The sequence below is a fragment of the Nymphaea colorata genome, chromosome 5, assembly GCF_008831285.2.
Source record: "Nymphaea colorata isolate Beijing-Zhang1983 chromosome 5, ASM883128v2, whole genome shotgun sequence".
In the NCBI taxonomy this organism is placed as follows: domain Eukaryota; kingdom Viridiplantae; phylum Streptophyta; class Magnoliopsida; order Nymphaeales; family Nymphaeaceae; genus Nymphaea; species Nymphaea colorata.
In genome coordinates, this window is record NC_045142.1 from 25127101 (window position 1) to 25145991 (window position 18891).

General features: G+C 37.1%; 1 protein-coding gene across 4 annotated transcripts in view; it reads right to left on the reverse strand.

The window, feature by feature from the left end:
* Positions 1–6827: 6827 nt before the first annotated feature.
* The window catches only part of LOC116254303 (ATP-dependent DNA helicase Q-like SIM), a 30632-nt gene continuing 18568 nt past the window's right edge, over positions 6828–18891 (reverse strand). For 2 of the 4 annotated variants that reach the window (XM_031629611.2, XM_031629616.2), the window contains 8 exons: positions 16382–16462; positions 14334–14397; positions 13185–13284; positions 12767–12850; positions 12208–12295; positions 9215–9331; positions 8330–8419; positions 6828–7596 (listed from right to left, as the gene is read on the reverse strand). In XM_031629611.2, coding sequence (XP_031485471.1) covers positions 7297–7596; positions 8330–8419; positions 9215–9331; positions 12208–12295; positions 12767–12850; positions 13185–13284; positions 14334–14397; positions 16382–16462 — 924 coding nt within the window. In that variant the 3' untranslated portion in view covers positions 6828–7296. The remainder of the gene's footprint in view (positions 7597–8329; positions 8420–9214; positions 9332–12207; positions 12296–12766; positions 12851–13184; positions 13285–14333; positions 14398–16381; positions 16463–18891) is intronic. The other 2 variants (XM_031629613.2, XM_031629612.2) reach the window with 2 other exon arrangements.

An 18891-nucleotide genomic window follows, 5' to 3' on the forward strand; every position in this document is an offset into this window, starting at 1 on the left:
TCGTTCATGGTCGCCGAGGAGTGCACTTAAGAAGAAGTCAAGTTCGAAAAATGCCCTCGGTTGGACGCTCCATAACGAAACCGCCACTTTGGGAATTGACTGACGGTGGCTCTCTTTTATGCCCTTTTCTTTTCCAATAATGACAGACACGTCCCTCCGACTGGCTCCGCACCTCGACGGATCAAGTAGGACAACGAGTCTTACATGATCGTACCTTTCCTTCTTCAAAATTTGATTTCAAATGTTAGGACATTAAATATGTATACGGAATTCGATACAAGATCTTCAACATATGATTAAAAACAATATTCCTAAAGACCAGGCCATACGCAACTTAATATAAACATATTTTTCTAAGCATGATGCCAAGGTGTACGAAGATTATGCATTTAGCATTTCTTTATGTACGTATAATTTGAAACGAAGGTCATTATCAATAACACTGGATCTCTCCTTACTTGGAAGCAAGAAGACACATGCACAAGCCAGGTGTTCGGGCAAGCTCATGTTCGGCCCCTCCCTATATGCCACGAGCGCCTAAGGGAGGGTCGTGGTATGCAACTAGGACACCGAACATATGTTAGGCCGAACATGGATCACTCTATTACTTGTGTTTGCAGATGAATTTTAAGTATTTGAAGTTGAAAGAAGTCAAAAATGTATAAACCATCTTCTCATACTAAACAAAGCAACTGGATGAGTATGGGCACCCTAACTTTCTAGGGTACTTAACATAAACATGTGGGGAAAGTTCATTGACTTTTATTGCCAAAAAACTATATGAACGAGACTAATACAATATGTATTATGGTTAAGTATTACTGTTTTGTACATTTCAAGCTTGTGCCCCTCATGCTTTGCTAGTATACTTGTGTGGACTATACAATGAAGACAAACTACTTTGGAAGTGTTTCACATTGTTAAGTTACGATGCGTGTTCGTCACACCATCCAGACTTAATCTTCGTCGCCAAAAGGCCGAGAAAGGTATAACTCGTCACATCATCCACATTCCGATGACTTGTAAAGTAAAATAATAGTAATTCAAATATGAGATACATGTTTATGTTTGTTTTACTCACCTAAATCAATATGATGCAAATTAGGGTTTCTGACACTTAAGAGGACATTATGAGCTCACCAAGGCCCATTTGGTCATGCACCTCGAGTCTAAATGGCCCATATCCAATTCACATCCAGCAAGAACCTATAGTGCCTGGCCCAAACCAGATCCAGACTTGAGCTGGGTCCAGGCCTTAGTGGGTCAGAGTCCGCGGTGGAGTCGGACCCGTTCTTGGATCGGTTCTCCCCGAAATTCATCCTAACCGACAGCAACCTTCTTGTGAATGTTACGGGATGGTCAGTCGTGAGTGGCGCGCTCGTAATTTAGTCGAAACGGAAGGCCCAAACGTGGTTGGTGCCTCCCCCAGTCGTGGCTGGGAAAAAGCGGCCACTTCGGCAGCCCACGATTTGAGAACGACTTGTTTGATCAATTTACTAAACTGCCCTCGGGTAACTTCATTGAACAGGCATTGACTGCCCCGCCGACTTCCGGTGTGAAAGGTTAACTGCTTTTCAAACCGAGTGGGGGGGTCATCTGAACGAAATTACAAAATTACCCCCAAAGAAGTTTCAACCCTCAGAGAGACTCTCGGTCATTAAACGAATGTGCAGGAATATTTTCGTAATTTCGTACTTGTTAAAAGTCAAACACATGAGACGAGGAAACCGAGTTCAGCGTGCGGGTTCGTGAAATGGCTTTATTTTATTTATTACTGCCCCATGTATTATGGGCTATTTACATTTTCATGCTTACTTTTGTATCTAATGACAACATGATGTGAATAATTATTTTTTTTAATTAAACCGCCTTAAAAGAAATCAGTCAATTCTCTATACCCTCTTTTTTTAGAATGCTGAGCTGTGTTTTCAATGCATTTGAAGCTTTTCTTGTACTTCAGCTTGCAAATGTACAACATAAAGAAGTTGACATCACAATAATTCAAATTACCATTCACCTCTCAGTTACTCACACCATCCTACTTGAGGTAAAAAAGTTTTACAAAAATCAAATTGTACTTGTTCAAAATGCATAGATTGGAGCTTTTCCTAAACTTCAGCTTACATATGTTTGTTGACATCACAAGAATTCACATAAAAAAAAAACTACCCACCAGCTTTCCTCCCAATAATTACACCAAACCCCTGAAAGTTATTGAAATAATCCAAATTGGGATAGTGTATGAAGGTTTTTTTTGTTTAAATTCGTTTAGCATCAGCCTGTATGAAGTTTTCTTTTTTTAATTTTAAATTACCAATCAAACGTAATTAAATTAACTTAAAGCCCTAATTCAAACTATGCAAGCTAATAATTAACCAGTAAAAAGAAAAAAAGAATGAAACTCTTTGAGATTTGGGTTGGATTCGGGAGACCCGAGTCCGTTACAACTTGGTCCAATAAGAAAGGGCCCGACATGTTTTGGCTCTCATCGTTGCAGACAGTGGAGGCTTTGTCAAACGATGGACGCGTCTCACATCAGCTCGCTATTCAACTGCTCGCGATATTTACAGGATATTTCACGATTTAAATATTTTAAACTTGAAACAGCTTTTTGTATATCGCGATTTTAAATATCCACTTGGGAGCTGCTGCTTTCTATTGCCCTCCGGCGAAATGATTCAGAATACGATGTTGGGCATTTTAGTAAATTGGCCGATTTATTTTACAGAACTAGTTTTTATTAATAAAATTAGAAACGACACAGTCTTTTTCTTTCTTTTATATGTTTTTTTTTTTTTTAAAAATAGCTGGTCTCTATTTAGCAAATTATAGACTGCTTGTATGGAAACACGAGAGCCCATTCTGAGTGGTTATTTGAGTTTTAGATTAAATGTGGACACTATTTAGCGATTTTGGAAATGACTTTGTCAAGTATCAGAAAATGTAGCAAGAGTGAAATGCAGGGAATGCTCCAACACCCAACTTACCATCCATAGTTAAAGGTAAAAAATTGTTTTGGTGAACTGAATCGAAAGGGCTGACGGTTTTCTACATAGGTTCAACCCAATTAAAAGCCGATTTTTTAGTTAGTTGGTTTAAAAAAAAAAACATTTTTGAAAAAAAATAAAAATGAAAAATAAAAATTCAAGTAATTTCTTAAAAAAACTTCTAAAAAACGTAAGGCGTGACATTCATGAATTGGCTGCAAAATTAAATTGGTTGGCCACTAGTTTGATTTTAATCAATTGAGTTAGGCTGATCGACCTACCTCTGATAATATTGGTAAAATATGAAACAGCAACAACAAATAGAGAGACGAAGATCTAGAACAAATTCATAACAAACAAGAACTTGGTGAGCTGGAGTTAGGTTAAAAGTCACTCGATTATGCCCGACATGGGACCAAGCATTCATTCGGTTCCTTATTGCCTAGTACAACTAGATCCGACTTTAGCCTCGAAAAAGAAAACATGCTCGCTTAAAGTTCATGGTAAGTGGAGTTTCCCATTATCCGGTAGAAAGTAGAAGTTTCCACTCAACTCTTTATCTTCTTAAAGTACATGGCCTGCTTTTAGTATCTGAGATGTCGCATTTTTTGAATTTCAACATACACTCCAGTGGCCTCTCTTTTGCAGCAGAAAGAGTTGATGCTGCAAGAATCAAATAAGAATCACCCACCTACTAGCCTTTTCCCCTGCCGTTGCTCTAACCACTTTGAGGATATGCTCGCTTAATGTTGAGCAACCTTGCGAACGACAGGAAAGAAAACATGCTCGCTTAAAGTTCCTGGTAAGTGGAGTTTCCCACTGTGCGGTAGAAAGTAAAAGTTTCCACTCAACTATTTATCCTTTTAAAGTACATGGTTTGCTTTTAGTACCTCGAGATGTCGCATTTTCTGAGTTCCAACATACACTGCAGTGGCCCCTCTTTTTCAGCGAAAAGAGTTGATTTGCAAGAATAAAAATAAGAACCACCCACCTACTAGCCTTTGCCCCGACCGTTGCGCTAACCACTTTGAGGATATGCTCGCTTAATGTTGAGCAACCTTGCCACGACAGGAAAGAGTGTGAATGGACCAAGTATATCTGATTACTGATCTCAACTCGAAACCATTTAGTCAGATCTGGTAAAAAAAAGATTTAGATCTGGTTACTAAGTGGATTCCAATCTGGTGTGCAGTTTTACAATTGAATCGAAATCGAGATTTGAACCCGTTACATACACAGACGTCCGATGCTGTCAATTTTATACTTAGAAAGTGGAATATGACTCTGAATCCGAGAATACGATTACGAGAACATGGAACCTGTTGGATCTGATTGGAATCCAAGCCCATTATATCCGCATTAGTAAGGCCTATTATAGAAGTCAATATACCAACCGATCAAGAATAATTAAACCTGTACCAAAGTGGTCCACAAAGTCATTTTAATTTTTCTGTAATTTAAATAATGTGATAATTATTTTGTTTAAAAAAATGTGTGTTTTTTTAGTTTTTTTTTCCTATTACAATAGATTCAGCTAAAAACTTAAGCGGATCACCAAACAGGCAGAAGACTTTTTGTCTCTGCCGTACACAAGCAATTCAAACATGGTGGAGGATGTTCCTAGCCTTGTTATAAATGGGATTTTTCCTGGATGAGAGGTTCTCCGCCACTGAAGTATGTATGGTCATCGAATTGGATGATTCAATGGATAGGTCAGACATAGGCAGGCATTTGATTTGACGTAAATAGAACCTATGTTGGACTTTCATGTATTATTTTATTTTTTCAAAGCAAAGATCAAAACTTGTGAGAATTGAAAATGATGTGTTTGATAAAACATGAATTAAAATTCTATAACTGATCAACTAAAACCATCATGACATGTGCCGTAAAGAGAAATAAAAGAATTCTAAAATTCTGAAATCATAATTCCACCTGTTAATGTAAAATCACAAGTCCAGAATTTTGATTCAAGTATGAATCTTATGATTCAGAAATCAAAATTCTTTGTTTGATAAAGCAATTCTCATCTCATAAAAAATGGGAATTTTTATTCTAGAATTTTACAGTTCCAACCTCATGAAACACCAAAAAGAAGCACTTAAAAAAAGAATATAAACAAGTGCTATTGAATCTGTTTTAAAAATTGGAGCAAATTCATGAAATATTATCCTTACCATTACCATTAAACTAAAGATAAGAAAAGTGCAAGGTTTTTCTTTGCACAATGGGAACCACAAGAGATGACAACCACGATGGTGGAAGATGTGCACCGCCACCGCCAGTTAGCGGCCCACTACAACACAACCATGCCTCAGGTCAGTCCAGCTTCCTAATGAGAGCCAGGGAACTCATTAGAAATGCTGCATATCTATATTGCTCTTTATGAAGATCTCAACGAAGGAAAACCTTTGAAACTTTTTAAAAAATTTCTTCAGCCTACTTGAATCATTGATTCATAAAATAAACAAAAAACCATGAATAACAAGTGCGAATAAATTAAAAACAAAATGACTCCGTCATTTTACAGTTTCCTTGTGATGATATCGACATCAAAAAACGCCTCAGTAAAAGCACAAAAAGTAGCTAAAATTATGGAAACAAGGTCAACCAATGAACAATCATAAAAAAGATTACTTGGATCACGCGCTACAAGTACAAAGACTAACAAGGCCAAACTATCTAGTTATACGAGAATGATTTCTTACTGGGGAAATTCCGTTACAGAGCCTGCCTTGCCCATAATTAAAAAAAAGATTACATTTTTATGATTTTTCTGATAAGGATTACACTTTTGATGAAAACTGTTAAAGGTATAAGGTAAATTCTATTGACTTGTAAAAGACAAAACATTAGGTCTTTTTTTCTTTTCTTAATGTTAACCTCCATCACTCATTACATATATATCATTTTACCTACATTTTGTCTTTCAGGTTAATGGAAATTTACCTCAGGCCTTCTATTTGATAGTTTTCACGACAGGTGCGACCCTTTATGAGAACAATAAAAAAAGGTGATCCCCTTTCTGAAATAATGGGCAAGGGCCAAGGGATAAGCCAGAAGATGAAAATTACTTCATTCCAGGAGCAGGTAAACTGTCTACTTCACGTGAATTCTTTAGCGAATGCAGTCTACCTTCCATACCCAACAAGGGTCTCAGTTCTTTAAAAATCACTTTGCATCATCCAGTTAAGATTGTGACCTCTGAACTAATCTATTATGTATAACATTTGGTTGTCATCCGCTATATTTAACACTGTCCTGTCAAACAAATCAGCATGAGTTAACATACGATCACCTTGACATTGACAAGCAAAGAAGTGAGTGGGTGGGAGTCGCAGATTGTCCAGATAACTGAAAAACAAGCATCAACAGTTGGCAATAACTATCAGGAATGTTTTAAGGGCAACAGTCGACCTCAACTAACATGAAATCCTGTTAGTTATGCTTTTCTTGTGGAAAAAAAAAAACTATTAATGAACAGTAAAACTAAGAGATGATAATTTCAGAGAGGCTTCGATTAAAAGTGTGGCCACAAAGTTGTCATACTGGAGAGCTTTTTGGCAGTGGAAAATCGTGTGCCATTTTAAAAATATCAGGGAAATGTCACGTCCAAGGAACGATATAGAAACTAGATGAGTATAGAAATAAACTAGATGACTTTATGGCATTAGGTAGATGTTACCAGATTATGCCAGGTACCAGAGCGGTTATGGTTTTTGACCTCCTTAAATTTCCACTTTCAATATCTAAACTCCAACCCTTGGCCAGGTGGATATCCTCATTTATTGGGTTGCGCATCACAAGCATATATGATATTTTCAAAATAAACAAATAAGATAATCACACCGTTCTCAGCATTTATTACCCTTTTAAGATCTGGCTGTCAAGTCAATGACATTTAAAGAAAAAATGTCAACTTTTGTTACCTTAGCTAGCCAGACATGTCATGTCAAGTTTCAATTGTATCATTATAACATCACTCTACATTTATTCATAGGCCTAACTTCGGTTTAGGTTCATCTACTAAACTCTGCGTGTGGGTGTGTGCACGAGTGTATGTGTGCATACACACATTGTCCATGTATAATTGGATAAACTTTGGTCAATTGATTACTGCAATAGACGGTCAATTTATGGGCATGACATAAGAATATTGGGTGGCCAAAGTGAAACCCTACCTATAATATGCCTGCAGCAGTGAAGACATTATATACCTGCTAAAAAAATTTGCTGCAAGCGCCAATGGTGTCATTTATCTTATTTGTAATTCCTTCTTTATTGGATAAAAGCCCTCGCGTTTCATTAGTTAGTGACTGTTTTTAAATAGCTTTGCTGCAATCCTTCCTCTAGAAGTTCTTAGTTCTTGATGTTGTTTTCTTTGGTGTCTCCTCTGTCTCCTCTTCCTTTTTTGACCCAAGCGCTGCTGCCTAATCAAGGGGTCTGCCCATCCTCGCCCCCAATCAGATGCACTGGATATACACAGCCTGGTCCGCATGGCCAGCAACATGTCAGCTTCAGGGTAAGCATACAATGTCGTTTCCATTTTCATGTGAGCAAACTGCAAGCCAAGGGCAGTCAATTCCGGGCACTTAATGGATACATGTACCTGCATTTGTATACGAATATTAAGCAAGCAATAATTAGCAAGGAATTCAAATCTGCAAGTTGTTTTGCTTCAAAATGCTGAAAATGATTGTGACTGGATCAACATTCAAAGGCAAGGAGTTACTAAACTTCAAGATACTGGTTCGCACAAGGTAACTAACATGAAAACAGTTGTAGATAATCCTATGATGATTGCTTTCTGACAGTAGTACCCGTAAGATGTGAGCCAATTTTGGGTTACGTGATCATGTCTTGATTTTCTTATAGACAAGTTCATCAAATGATGACACACAGAACAGGAGGTCTGGATGCTGATGACTGAACAAGCAGATTCCTGGTTAGCGATAGAAAATCAGAGAAAAAAGAGGAAATGAGCAGTACCAAAACAGCTACAACAAAAGGCAACAAAGAAGTGGTTCATCATGTGGCAGGTTTGGCTATATGATATAAAACCCAACCTGATTTGCATTGATAGATGTGTGACAAAGAAGTAAACATACTAAAGCGAAGAGGACATTAAGCAATAGTTACCAGAACATCCCGTCTTTCAAGATTATATAATAAAAAAAATAATATGCATAGTTTACAAGTGAGTGAATTGGATAAAATTATCCAAACAGACTTTAATCGAGCACAAACATAATCTGCTTCAAACATGTAAAAACATGAAGAAATACTTTTCCTGAGATTGTGATGCATAAACTAGGGACAAAGACTATCCTCAAAATGCATACCACATCATCGCCCTCTTGTACATATCCTTTGTCTTCTAAAATGCGAGCAAGACCTCTCCACCACAGTTGATCTTTAGGAAGTTCTTCCTGCTGCATTAAGGTTACATTCAAATCAATAAAAATTTTCTAAAACTAGCTGAAATTGAATTCCTCTGCGTCTTTCGTTTGTGCAAGATTTAAGCTGCTAATCTATCAAACCAAGGTTTAAAAAAAATAAACAAAACTATAACTACCAAAAAACTCTCACCTTGTTTCACGTAAAAATTACTCTGCATTTAATCAATAATAAGATAGACATACAAATGTATGCACTATGCACTATACTTGAAACAGGGAAAGGGCTAGGATCCTAAAAGAAAAGACAAGAAGAGAGGAAGCACTTTCTTTTCTTCATCCCCCCACTCCAAAAGGGAAAAGAACATGACCTTCTTAACTGTTTCCATTTGTTGGCTCACTTGTTCTCCCTATTCTAGCTTCATTCCTAAGCATGAATCCAGATGAAACAGAATAAGGAAAAAAAAAAAAAAAACTACATTTATGTCTTGATTTGCCTCGAAAGAAAATCAATATAAAGATGGTACAGACCACTGAAGAATGTTTACAAGTTGTGGGAAAGCAGGAGGTAAAGGATCCCATTTCTTCTGAAAGGAATTATTCACCATTATGTACACCAAATGACAAGACAACATGGTTTGCCTGAACCAGATTACACAAACTCATATTGCTGCTACCAAATTTAAACCGTCAAATACTGTGGGTTTGATTTTGAGCATATGGAAGGAAAGCCTAATCTTTACAGCACAAACCCTCACTTGGCAAAGAAACATGAAGACCCAAGGTTCAACAACAATCCGGTAAGGGAAAAAAAGAGAAAAGAGAAAGGACCTGCTCATTTATTCTAGCAATCACCATTCTCATGTTTGGCTTTTCCCCCAGCTTGTGTTTTCTCATGTCACAGGAAAATGAAGATCTATGCATGGGACTCCTACCATCCCAAGAATCCTAAGAATTGAAGAAACAAAAGCAATAAGTGTTTCACCCACAGAGGAGTACTTTACAGTTTACACACGGATCCAAATCACATCATAAGAATGTTCTTATGATTAAAAATAACAGTGTAAAATGCAGCCTCTGATCCAATATAAAGAAACATGCAAACAATTGTACTGGCTACTGCAGATTAGTTAGGTTCTAATCATGGGAACTATTTAAACAAAAAACTTGTGCTCCAAAAATTTCAATTCTAAAGGGTGTAAATTTCTTTTCTTGAGAAATAGCATCCACTTCATTCACATAAAAATTCTCTTAAAAAGAAGCAGCACCAGTTTCATAACTACCCATCTTTATATTGGACTATGAAGAGGAAATGACAAAAAAAAAAAAAAAATCCACGATAACTTTATTTTGTTACTCCTGTGAAAGTAATAGATTAAGCAACATAGCAAAGAAAAATCATCAGGATGTTAGAAAACATGCCCACTGTAAATGGAAAAGCGATTATGTCAGCCTACAAGAAATTCAAGCTGGTCAGATATCCAGTCCAAATCTGTGCCATTGACATTCCTCATATCATAAAGATCAAATGCTACATCCTAACCATACTCTAAAACCAATCATTTTTTTTTGTACAGCAGATTCTTGAGGGCATATATATAGGGCTGAGGGATGACTCAAGTTACTCGAGACACTTAGATTGAGTTTGACAAGGTACCAATTGCAATTTTTTCTTGTTACATAATAATACTAAACAATTTGCATCCATGTTTCCACAAGAAAAAGTTAAAAATCTTCGCGCCTTGTTTCCATGTCCATAGGATGTGAAAAAACTGGTCGATTGATAAATGTACATAGCATAAGAAAAAACTTTAAGGAAACAAAAGATGATACAACCAAAAATATTAAAAAGTTCAAAAGGTTTTGAAAAAGGACAAGATTGGAATGCACAAAAGTTTTCCCAAGTCCAAGATTGAAGAAAAAATAGGGTGCAGTCAGTAGTGGAGGCACGTTGTGGCTGTTGTGGGCAATTGCCCACACCGGCCAACAAAATTTGTCTTATTTACACACTAGTACTTCCTTAGTTTTTACTTTTTTTATACATGAGTGCTCCTTACAGTTTGAAATTTAACATTATAGTGCCCCTTAGCCAGAAATTTCTCGCTCTGCACTAGCTGCAGTAATGGCATCAGAGATCACATTGACATATATGAATTCTAACCAAGCATCAGTATCTTAAACCATCCATGTGAACATAGCTTATGTGTCATGAGGAGAAATTTTTTTATCTAAGGGGCCGGTTTGATGGCCTGGAAATATATTTCTGGAAATATATTTCTGAAAATATAGGAAATGGAAAAATGGAATGGGAAAGATTTTTCCGATTCCAATTTTGGTGTGTGTGTGATGACTCAGAAATATATTTCCAATTCTATATTTCTGAGTTTGATGGTACAGAAATATATTTTCAGAAAATTAATTCTTAGTTTGATGATAAAGAAACATTTATCCAGATTTACAAAAATATGGCAAGAACATGGTTATGAATGTATGGATGTATAGACCGGATATAATCACCCACACAATCGATTATAACAATTCTGATTTGCCGACCTTCTGCCCCTTTTCAAAGGAAGAGGTACAATGATCATTCATTTGATCAACTATAGATCCATGCTTCGTATGCATTAAAACAGGAAAAGCTCACTGGAACAGGGAAAAAAAAAAGTCTCTGAAACCAAACGCTAGCTGGAACAGAACAAGCTTCACTCAGTAGAACACAATGAACATTAAACAAGAGTGCAGACATCACCTGAGAAGAAACCAGAAAAATATACAAAAACAGAAGGGGATTGATGCTCACGGAAGAGATCCAGCACGCAATAGAAAAGAGAAATGAAAGAGGGTTACATGAACGACAAACAAGAGTGCAGACATCAGAAAGGCAGATTGCTTGAGCGCATTAAAAAAGGCTCCATTCAAAACGCCTACTTGGAGAGGGGAACAAGAGAGCGAATGAGAGAGAGATACTACCTTGCGAGAGAGAGAGGGACAGGAGGCTAGCGGCTGCACTGCTCGGGTGGAGTGGAGGCGTGGAACTCTGATGCGGAGAGGGAGAGGAGAATGGAGAGCGCGTCGTCTGCGTGTGCCTCGACGAGAAAGAAGAGGGAGCGGCTGCGGCACAGGAAGGAGGAGAAGGAGGGCACGAAGACGCGCTCGCGTGCCCTAACGGGCAAAAATAAAATTCCGGAAAAAAATTTCCGTCCCTCCAGGCGGAAATTTTTTTCCGGAAAAAATTTTCGGGAATGGAACCAAACGGTCCAAAAAATATTTCTCCGTTTGATACGATGGAAAAATTTCAAAGTTTTGAATTTTATTTCTCGATGAACAGTGCATTTCCGGCGCATCAAACGCGCCCTAAAGCAAACATCATGCAAGAAATAGAAGGCATTTACTCTTCCGGTTGTTGTGAATGTTGTTATCATCTGATATCTGTTTAAGATTTTAAACTATATTACTTTCTTACTTTTTCAGCCATGTCTCATGATATATGCATGTCCATGTGAGCACCTATCTGTGATAGTTTTATTTTCGATGTTTCATGCAATTCATGATTACATATATGTGATCCTATGGTCCTGTTTTGCAAATGATGTCAAATTTTTTCTAGATTTATGACTTTATTTATGAAAGTTTTTAAAGTTTCATTGAGATTATATAATTCGTATACCATATTATCGGATGCATAAATTGGTTATAATAAGCAATATGAAAAATCAAAACAGCAACAGTTGGGATAGATCCATTCTCAGAAAATATAATGAATATAAACTTACAAAGAAGATCCACTCGAACTACACTGTCCATTATATGAATATACTCACTGAACATGGAGTTAGAGACTGAAGAAAGATCTTCGCTTCCTTTCCAAAATCCTGCAGCTTGGGAGGTCCATCCACACAAATGTCACACCTATAATCTGCTTGGTGTTAGGCATAAACCACCCAGAAAGCATATATCAAGTAAAAAAGAACAGTAGACTATATGAGATGCACCTCATGATCTGCTCAACAAGCTGACCCAATATACCACATACACAATACTATATAATTGGTTCATGCGATAGTATGGTACAACCACCACTGCCTTTCACCCCATCCTGCTGCCAGGAGCACCTTTGTCCTGTCCAGCAGGTAGGGAGGAAATTCCTACCCACTTACCACACAGTACATTGCACCGTGTGTCTGAATGGCAAGCCATGCATGAACCCTGTCAGGTTTCATTAACATGTATGTGATGGCCTTTTTAGAATGTCCACACAATGTAGCTATCGACACAAATAAGACCACAAGGCACAGGCATAGCAGAGGAGGTTATTCCCACTGGCACAAAGCTATCAACCAAGAAAAAATTATTTCTAGGTGTAAAAGGAAAATAACTTACAAATGGCATCCATCGCCAATCAAATCTTCTCCGAAGTATTTTACAAGCATCTTGGCTCGACAACAGCTGGCGCTCATCCCGTATCTGGAATTGTTATATGCTAAAATTGAGTAACAAATGCATCTAAACCAGCCAACATAAATCAAAAAATATCTGAGTTGCCTGTAAGAGGATTTGTACAGTTTTAGTCAGTAAGATTTGCAGTTTGCACTTTGCACTAGTCTGGCTGCAACTGCTCTAATGTCTAGATAAGAGAACCCACTTCAGGCAGGTCTGCTAAATTGCTAATGATCAGATGATACATATGCAAACCATTTATTCTCAGGTTTGTTTAGTTCTGGACCAAAAGTCAGGTCAGATTAGGTCAGTTCCTATTACAACTGAAACATTGTCAGCTCTATTAGCAGCTAGGACGTACCTGTAACAATCAGACAACATTTTAGTTGAATGCTTCGTCTGTTCCACGTCTCTTTTACTAGGCAGCAATGTAGGTATCCTTGACAAGTCTGCATAGAGAGCTAACATGAACATATCAAATGTCAGGGTGCTTTGGATGATATACTTGTTATGCCGAACTGTGAAATCAGTAGCAAAAGCATATATAAATAGACCTACAACACCTTCAGATCCCTCTCTGAGTAAAAGTCTCAGACTCTCAATAGAACTTTTAATGCATAGTCCACATGATCTTACATAAATTATTTTCATTTACACTATAAATCTAGAAGAAATCAAGAAACGCTAGTAATAGTATATCAAGCACCAAAAACACAACATGAGTAAACAATAGAAAAGCAAAACGAATAGCCTTACACAGGTGATATGTCATAATGAAACGGTACAGGAAGAAATTCATTTCTAACAATGTCTCCATAAAAAGTGTTCAAGTACATGTCATTCTTGTCAGTGGATTAGCCAAAACTGGCAATCTCATAAAGATCAAAACCAAACTTAGCTTCAGCTCCTTGTAATATTTCCACATAAATTTTTTGTATGCCCTTTTAGGAACCCAACTACTCACAGTTGTTCATAGTCAGGAAAATATCACCAAAAAAGAAAGTACTTTGATGAAGCTGAAAAAATCACTTCTTCATGGTCCATATGCACAGGTTTAAAGTTCACCAGAGAATAGTTTTAACTAATACTCAATTGTATGACCTCTTCCTCTGCTTGTTTCTTCTTCATCTACATTTGTTTTATCCAATTCCTACAGCATCGTGCATTGATTTGTTTTATTTGAGTTGAATGCATTAGATTTGTTGTGTTCTAGAGTGGGTTATGCTGCTTTTTTTTTTCATGCTAACTTGCTAGAACAATTTTACTGTTATGTCTGATAACATGAAGTTTTTTCTAGCAGACATTGCTGCGAGGTTATCTTTATATATGCAAGGCTAACTATGTGTAAGCAGTTTTAAGTATTTTCATAACATACTCATAATGATGAACTTAACGTATATTGGATGGTATACCACAACCTTCTAAAAGTACCTCTACATGCAAGTATTTTCAAGAGAAAAATTACTTGTCAAGTAAGAAGTGTTTCAATGAAGTACATAGTCAAACATACTGCAATCAGCCAATTTTCCATCTCTTCCAGCTCGACCTGCTTCTTGATAGTATGCTTCCAAACTCTTGGATGAGTTAGTCCATTCCCACCACAAAATGACCAGCAGAAAACAAAACAAAAAAGAGACATCCATCATTTCTTGTTAAGGACAAATAGCCAAAGGACTAAACTTAAGTGCTATAATAAAAGGCATAGGTGCAATGTCCATCCGGCTGAAATATGGCAAATTTTAATGCTATGAAATTACAACAAGAAGGATGCAAAGCATGGAATATAGGATATTTCCAAAAGCATTAGATAAATAAATCCATCTAAGTAGGTGCACAATAACCATGTGACTTCACAGATAGCTGCTATGACACACAATCGAACATGCACACACAACTGAAATAAACTGAACAATGTCTCACCCTGTACATTTGTATGTCAATAATCTATGTGCTACCTGTCTATTAAAGCATCATAGACACTTCAATAGAACATGTCCAAGCACAAAAAAAGATACACAAGAACTCAGCACTGAACAAACGTGTTTCAAAAGATGTTGATATTTTTGAGCCTATATTAATTACAATTGACGATTACAAGTCCCAAGAACATACCAGCAACAGTACCATCCAAAACCAACAAAAGTGAACACTTTTGCACTACAATAATTGGAGCTACAATCTGGGCCTCTGAAACAAAAATGCTGACAGAGCCAAGAGAAAAAGGGATTAAAGATTCACAGTGCTAAATCTAAAGATACATCAATAACTTGACAAACTGGAGTGCCTCACCATGACCAAAATCTATACAAGCTTTAAATTGAAAATTTTCTCTACAAATGATTTTAACAATTATATGAAATTGACATACTTCTAAAACGATTTCAACAATATGTTCATGCAAAGGATTCAACAACACGCTTGATGAAGACACCCAGCCTAAGTCAGACGGGTACTTCAATAAGGTCCACGTACCTGTGTTGTCGTACTGTACCCAAAATGGGTACTTTTTAGATCGAAACCGATCCAAACTGCTTAATTTTACGTGATTTAATTTTTTCCAAGTCAGTTTCATTTTGTTTCTAGAGTCGCTGTCCATTAGCATGTAATGTTTTTTATTTAAAATCACTTGTTTATTCAAAAGATGCCCTTATTTTGAGTTTTTTGTGTCATTTTGCATATATATAATATACATATTACATACATACATATATCCTAATTCCTGCCATATCCCCGTACCCACATTTTTTAAAGTTGTCGTGTTCATACCCATATCTAGATACCAGCGTACCCATACCCATGTGACTTAGCACCCAATACTGAACCATAATGTTAGCAAAGTGGCTGAACAAGCACAAGTTGATGAAGAAAGTTTACAGTGACTGATGTAACAGCCATCACATGCAATGTTCCAACAATGTTTAACTCGATATGGCCATTTTTACGAGATTTATAAGCAGAATAGCATGAAGGGATATGAAATGTTGAATGCCAGCAGAAACCAAAACCCTAAAAAGTAAGCCAAAAATGTTGGTTAACAGTTAGAGGTTGGCATGTATTTATTGTCCACTCTTTAGTGGTTAGTGATTACATAATTGTTAGTAGACATGAGGCTGAATTCACTGCTCTATGTACTCATGTAAACATGTCAATGACAAATTTTGGTGCTTTAATAGCATATTTTTATCATTTTTTTATTGGAATATGGTAACTAGCCAAGATGGAACAATAAAAGCAAAGTAATAGCTTCTAGAATTTCATCACATGATGCACAAAACTGACGATGTCTCATTGCATGCACAAAGTCACACAAACATTTTAGCATATGGAACCTAAAGAGCAGTTTCAGCATTTTTTTAGATAACTTGGGGAACACAGAGTAGTCACATGATGATTATAAAGATTTGAAATTATAGCTACCAAAATAACGTGCCAATTATTTTATAAGTTCAAGAAGATAAATCCATTATTCCACCAAACCTATAAACTGTATTGAGCAAGCCCCTTTGGTGGACAAACACAGATGTCAATGTACAGAAAAGAAAAAGTGATATATCATACCTGTGGCCAACCATAGTGAATAATTCTACGAACATTTGATTTGTCGATCCCCATTCCAAATGCTACAGTAGCAACAACTACCTGAAATTGTAAGAAAATAATATGTCAATGTGCCTCACCGATCAACACCAGGGAGAAATAGACGCACCGATTAACAGAAAATTATTAAAGTTATTGACATTCAAGCTGTGTTTAAGAAAAAAAAAGAACAAATGTTAGAGCCGAAGTAAATGTGGCAACATGACAAGTAAGTACTGTAAGATTTTGATATCTAATACCAAACCACCGAATGAACTTAGATGCAAGAGGAGGAAGAGAGAAGTGGGCTCCAAGCAAGAGAGAGATGAAAGAGAGCAGCAACAAATGACATCTGCCTCTTGTTATCATTATGTACTAATCACGATTTAGGGTACATCATAAAATACACAAAATAACAATAAGATTTACAAGTATGCCACCGCCCATGATGTGTTGGCCATGTGGATCAAATGGGTCGGGTCTGGGTGACCCGATCCATACGTACAAACTTAACAGCCCCTCTCAAGTCGTGCATGGGGTTTGATCATGCGCAACTTGTTCTTCAATTCCCAGAAATGATGCCCTATGAGTTCCTTGGTAAAAAGATCAATCACTTGTTCAGACGTGGATATATAAGTGGGAACAATCTCGTCTTCCGCAACCTTTTGACGAATCAAGTGTTGATCAATCTCTATATGCTTAGTGCGATTATGTAAAGCAGGATTGAAGGCAATCTTGGTCGCGCTTTGTTGTCACAAAATAGAGATGACTGAGCAATGGGAAGAGAAAGTTCCCCAAGCAGATGACGTAACCATGAAGCTTTAGCAGTGCCTGCAGACATTGCCCTATATTCTGCCTCAGGGCTAGATCTGGCAACTACATGTTGTTTCCTGCTACTCCAACAAATAAGATTGGAACCAAGAAAAAGACAATAACCAAAAACTGATCGTCTATCGTCTGGATCACCTGCTCAATCTGCATCAGTATAAGTGGAAATGTTGTGGCCATGCAAAACAGTTGACTATCTTGTGTAGATGAGTCCATCCCCAAGAGTAGCCTTTGTCATCTACATATATAAGTAGCCAAATGGTAACTTCACCTGAATGATAGATGAATAAGGAATAATAAAGTCAACTTCTGAGGAAACCAGCATCGAACCATGAACGAGATGCTAGCTTAAGCCCATACAATGATTTTTGTAATTTGCACACCCATTTGGTTGGATCATTGGAAAATATCCTGGAGGTTGTTCCATATAAACTTTTTCCTTTAGAAAGCCATGAAGAAAAACATTTTTAACATCCAACTGATATAAATTCCAACCATATGAGACGGCAAGAGAGATGATAACCCAGATCGTTCCCATCTTGATGACTGGACTGAAAGTCTCATCATAATCCTCACCGTACTGCTGCGTGAAGCCTCTAGCCGAGTCGAGCCTTATATCTATCAATGCTTCCATCAGGTTTATACTTGAGTTTGTAAACCCATTTTGAGCCCACTACATTCTTACCATCTGGACGAGGAACAATCTCCCATGTTTGACATTCATTTAAGGCAGTCATTTCTTCATTCATGGCCTCGATCCAATGTTTGCTTTTGCACGCTTGCTCATAGCATTTTGACTCCACCTTTTTGTTTAATTTTGTCATGAAGAGCTGAAAATCCAAAGAGAAATTACCATAACTTATCATCTATCAATAGGGTGCCGCACACGTTTTGATCTATGTGGACAAGTAGTGGCAGTTTCTGAATCAGCTGGAACTCATCGTCGATTATACACCATTCCTGAAAACCAATTAGGTGAAGTCATGCTCATGTTGTTGGTCTGAGTAGATGAAGGTATGCTATCCATCTGAGTGTTTGTGGTTGTCTCGAACTCATCAATAGTTCTGTCATGTTGCGCGTGGTGTGTATCAGCTCTTTGGTCGAATATTTCAGCATTTAGCCATGAGTCATATACATCATTTCTAACATTAAGTGTTGCATGTGGCTCCTTTAAATCCTTCAACCTAAGTTCATCAAAAACAACATGTCGTGAAATATGCACGCGTCCAATTTTTGGATTGTAACAGCGATAGCCTTTATAATTTTCTGCATAACCCACAAATCTAAACATGACAGCTCGATCTTGAAACTTATTTCTCAAAGAAACATCAACATAAACATAACAAATGCATCCAAAAACACGTAGCTCATCATAATTTGTGTTAAGTTTGTGCGCCCAAGATCGGGTATGTCCAGACAACCCAATCCAATTCTTTTATAACCACACGCCCAAATATACTAGGGGGTGGCATACTTGTAATTTTTTACATATTTTTGTACAAACTGTTGTAATCTGATTAGGTTATCTTAATAACAGTGATTAAGGATTGCAATGTGTTTTTTCACGCCAACTGCACCTTCTCTTCCATCGGCTTCTACCTTCTCTACTCAATCACTCTTGTTTCAGGCGGGAGAGACACAGATTTCTGGAAAATCTTACATGG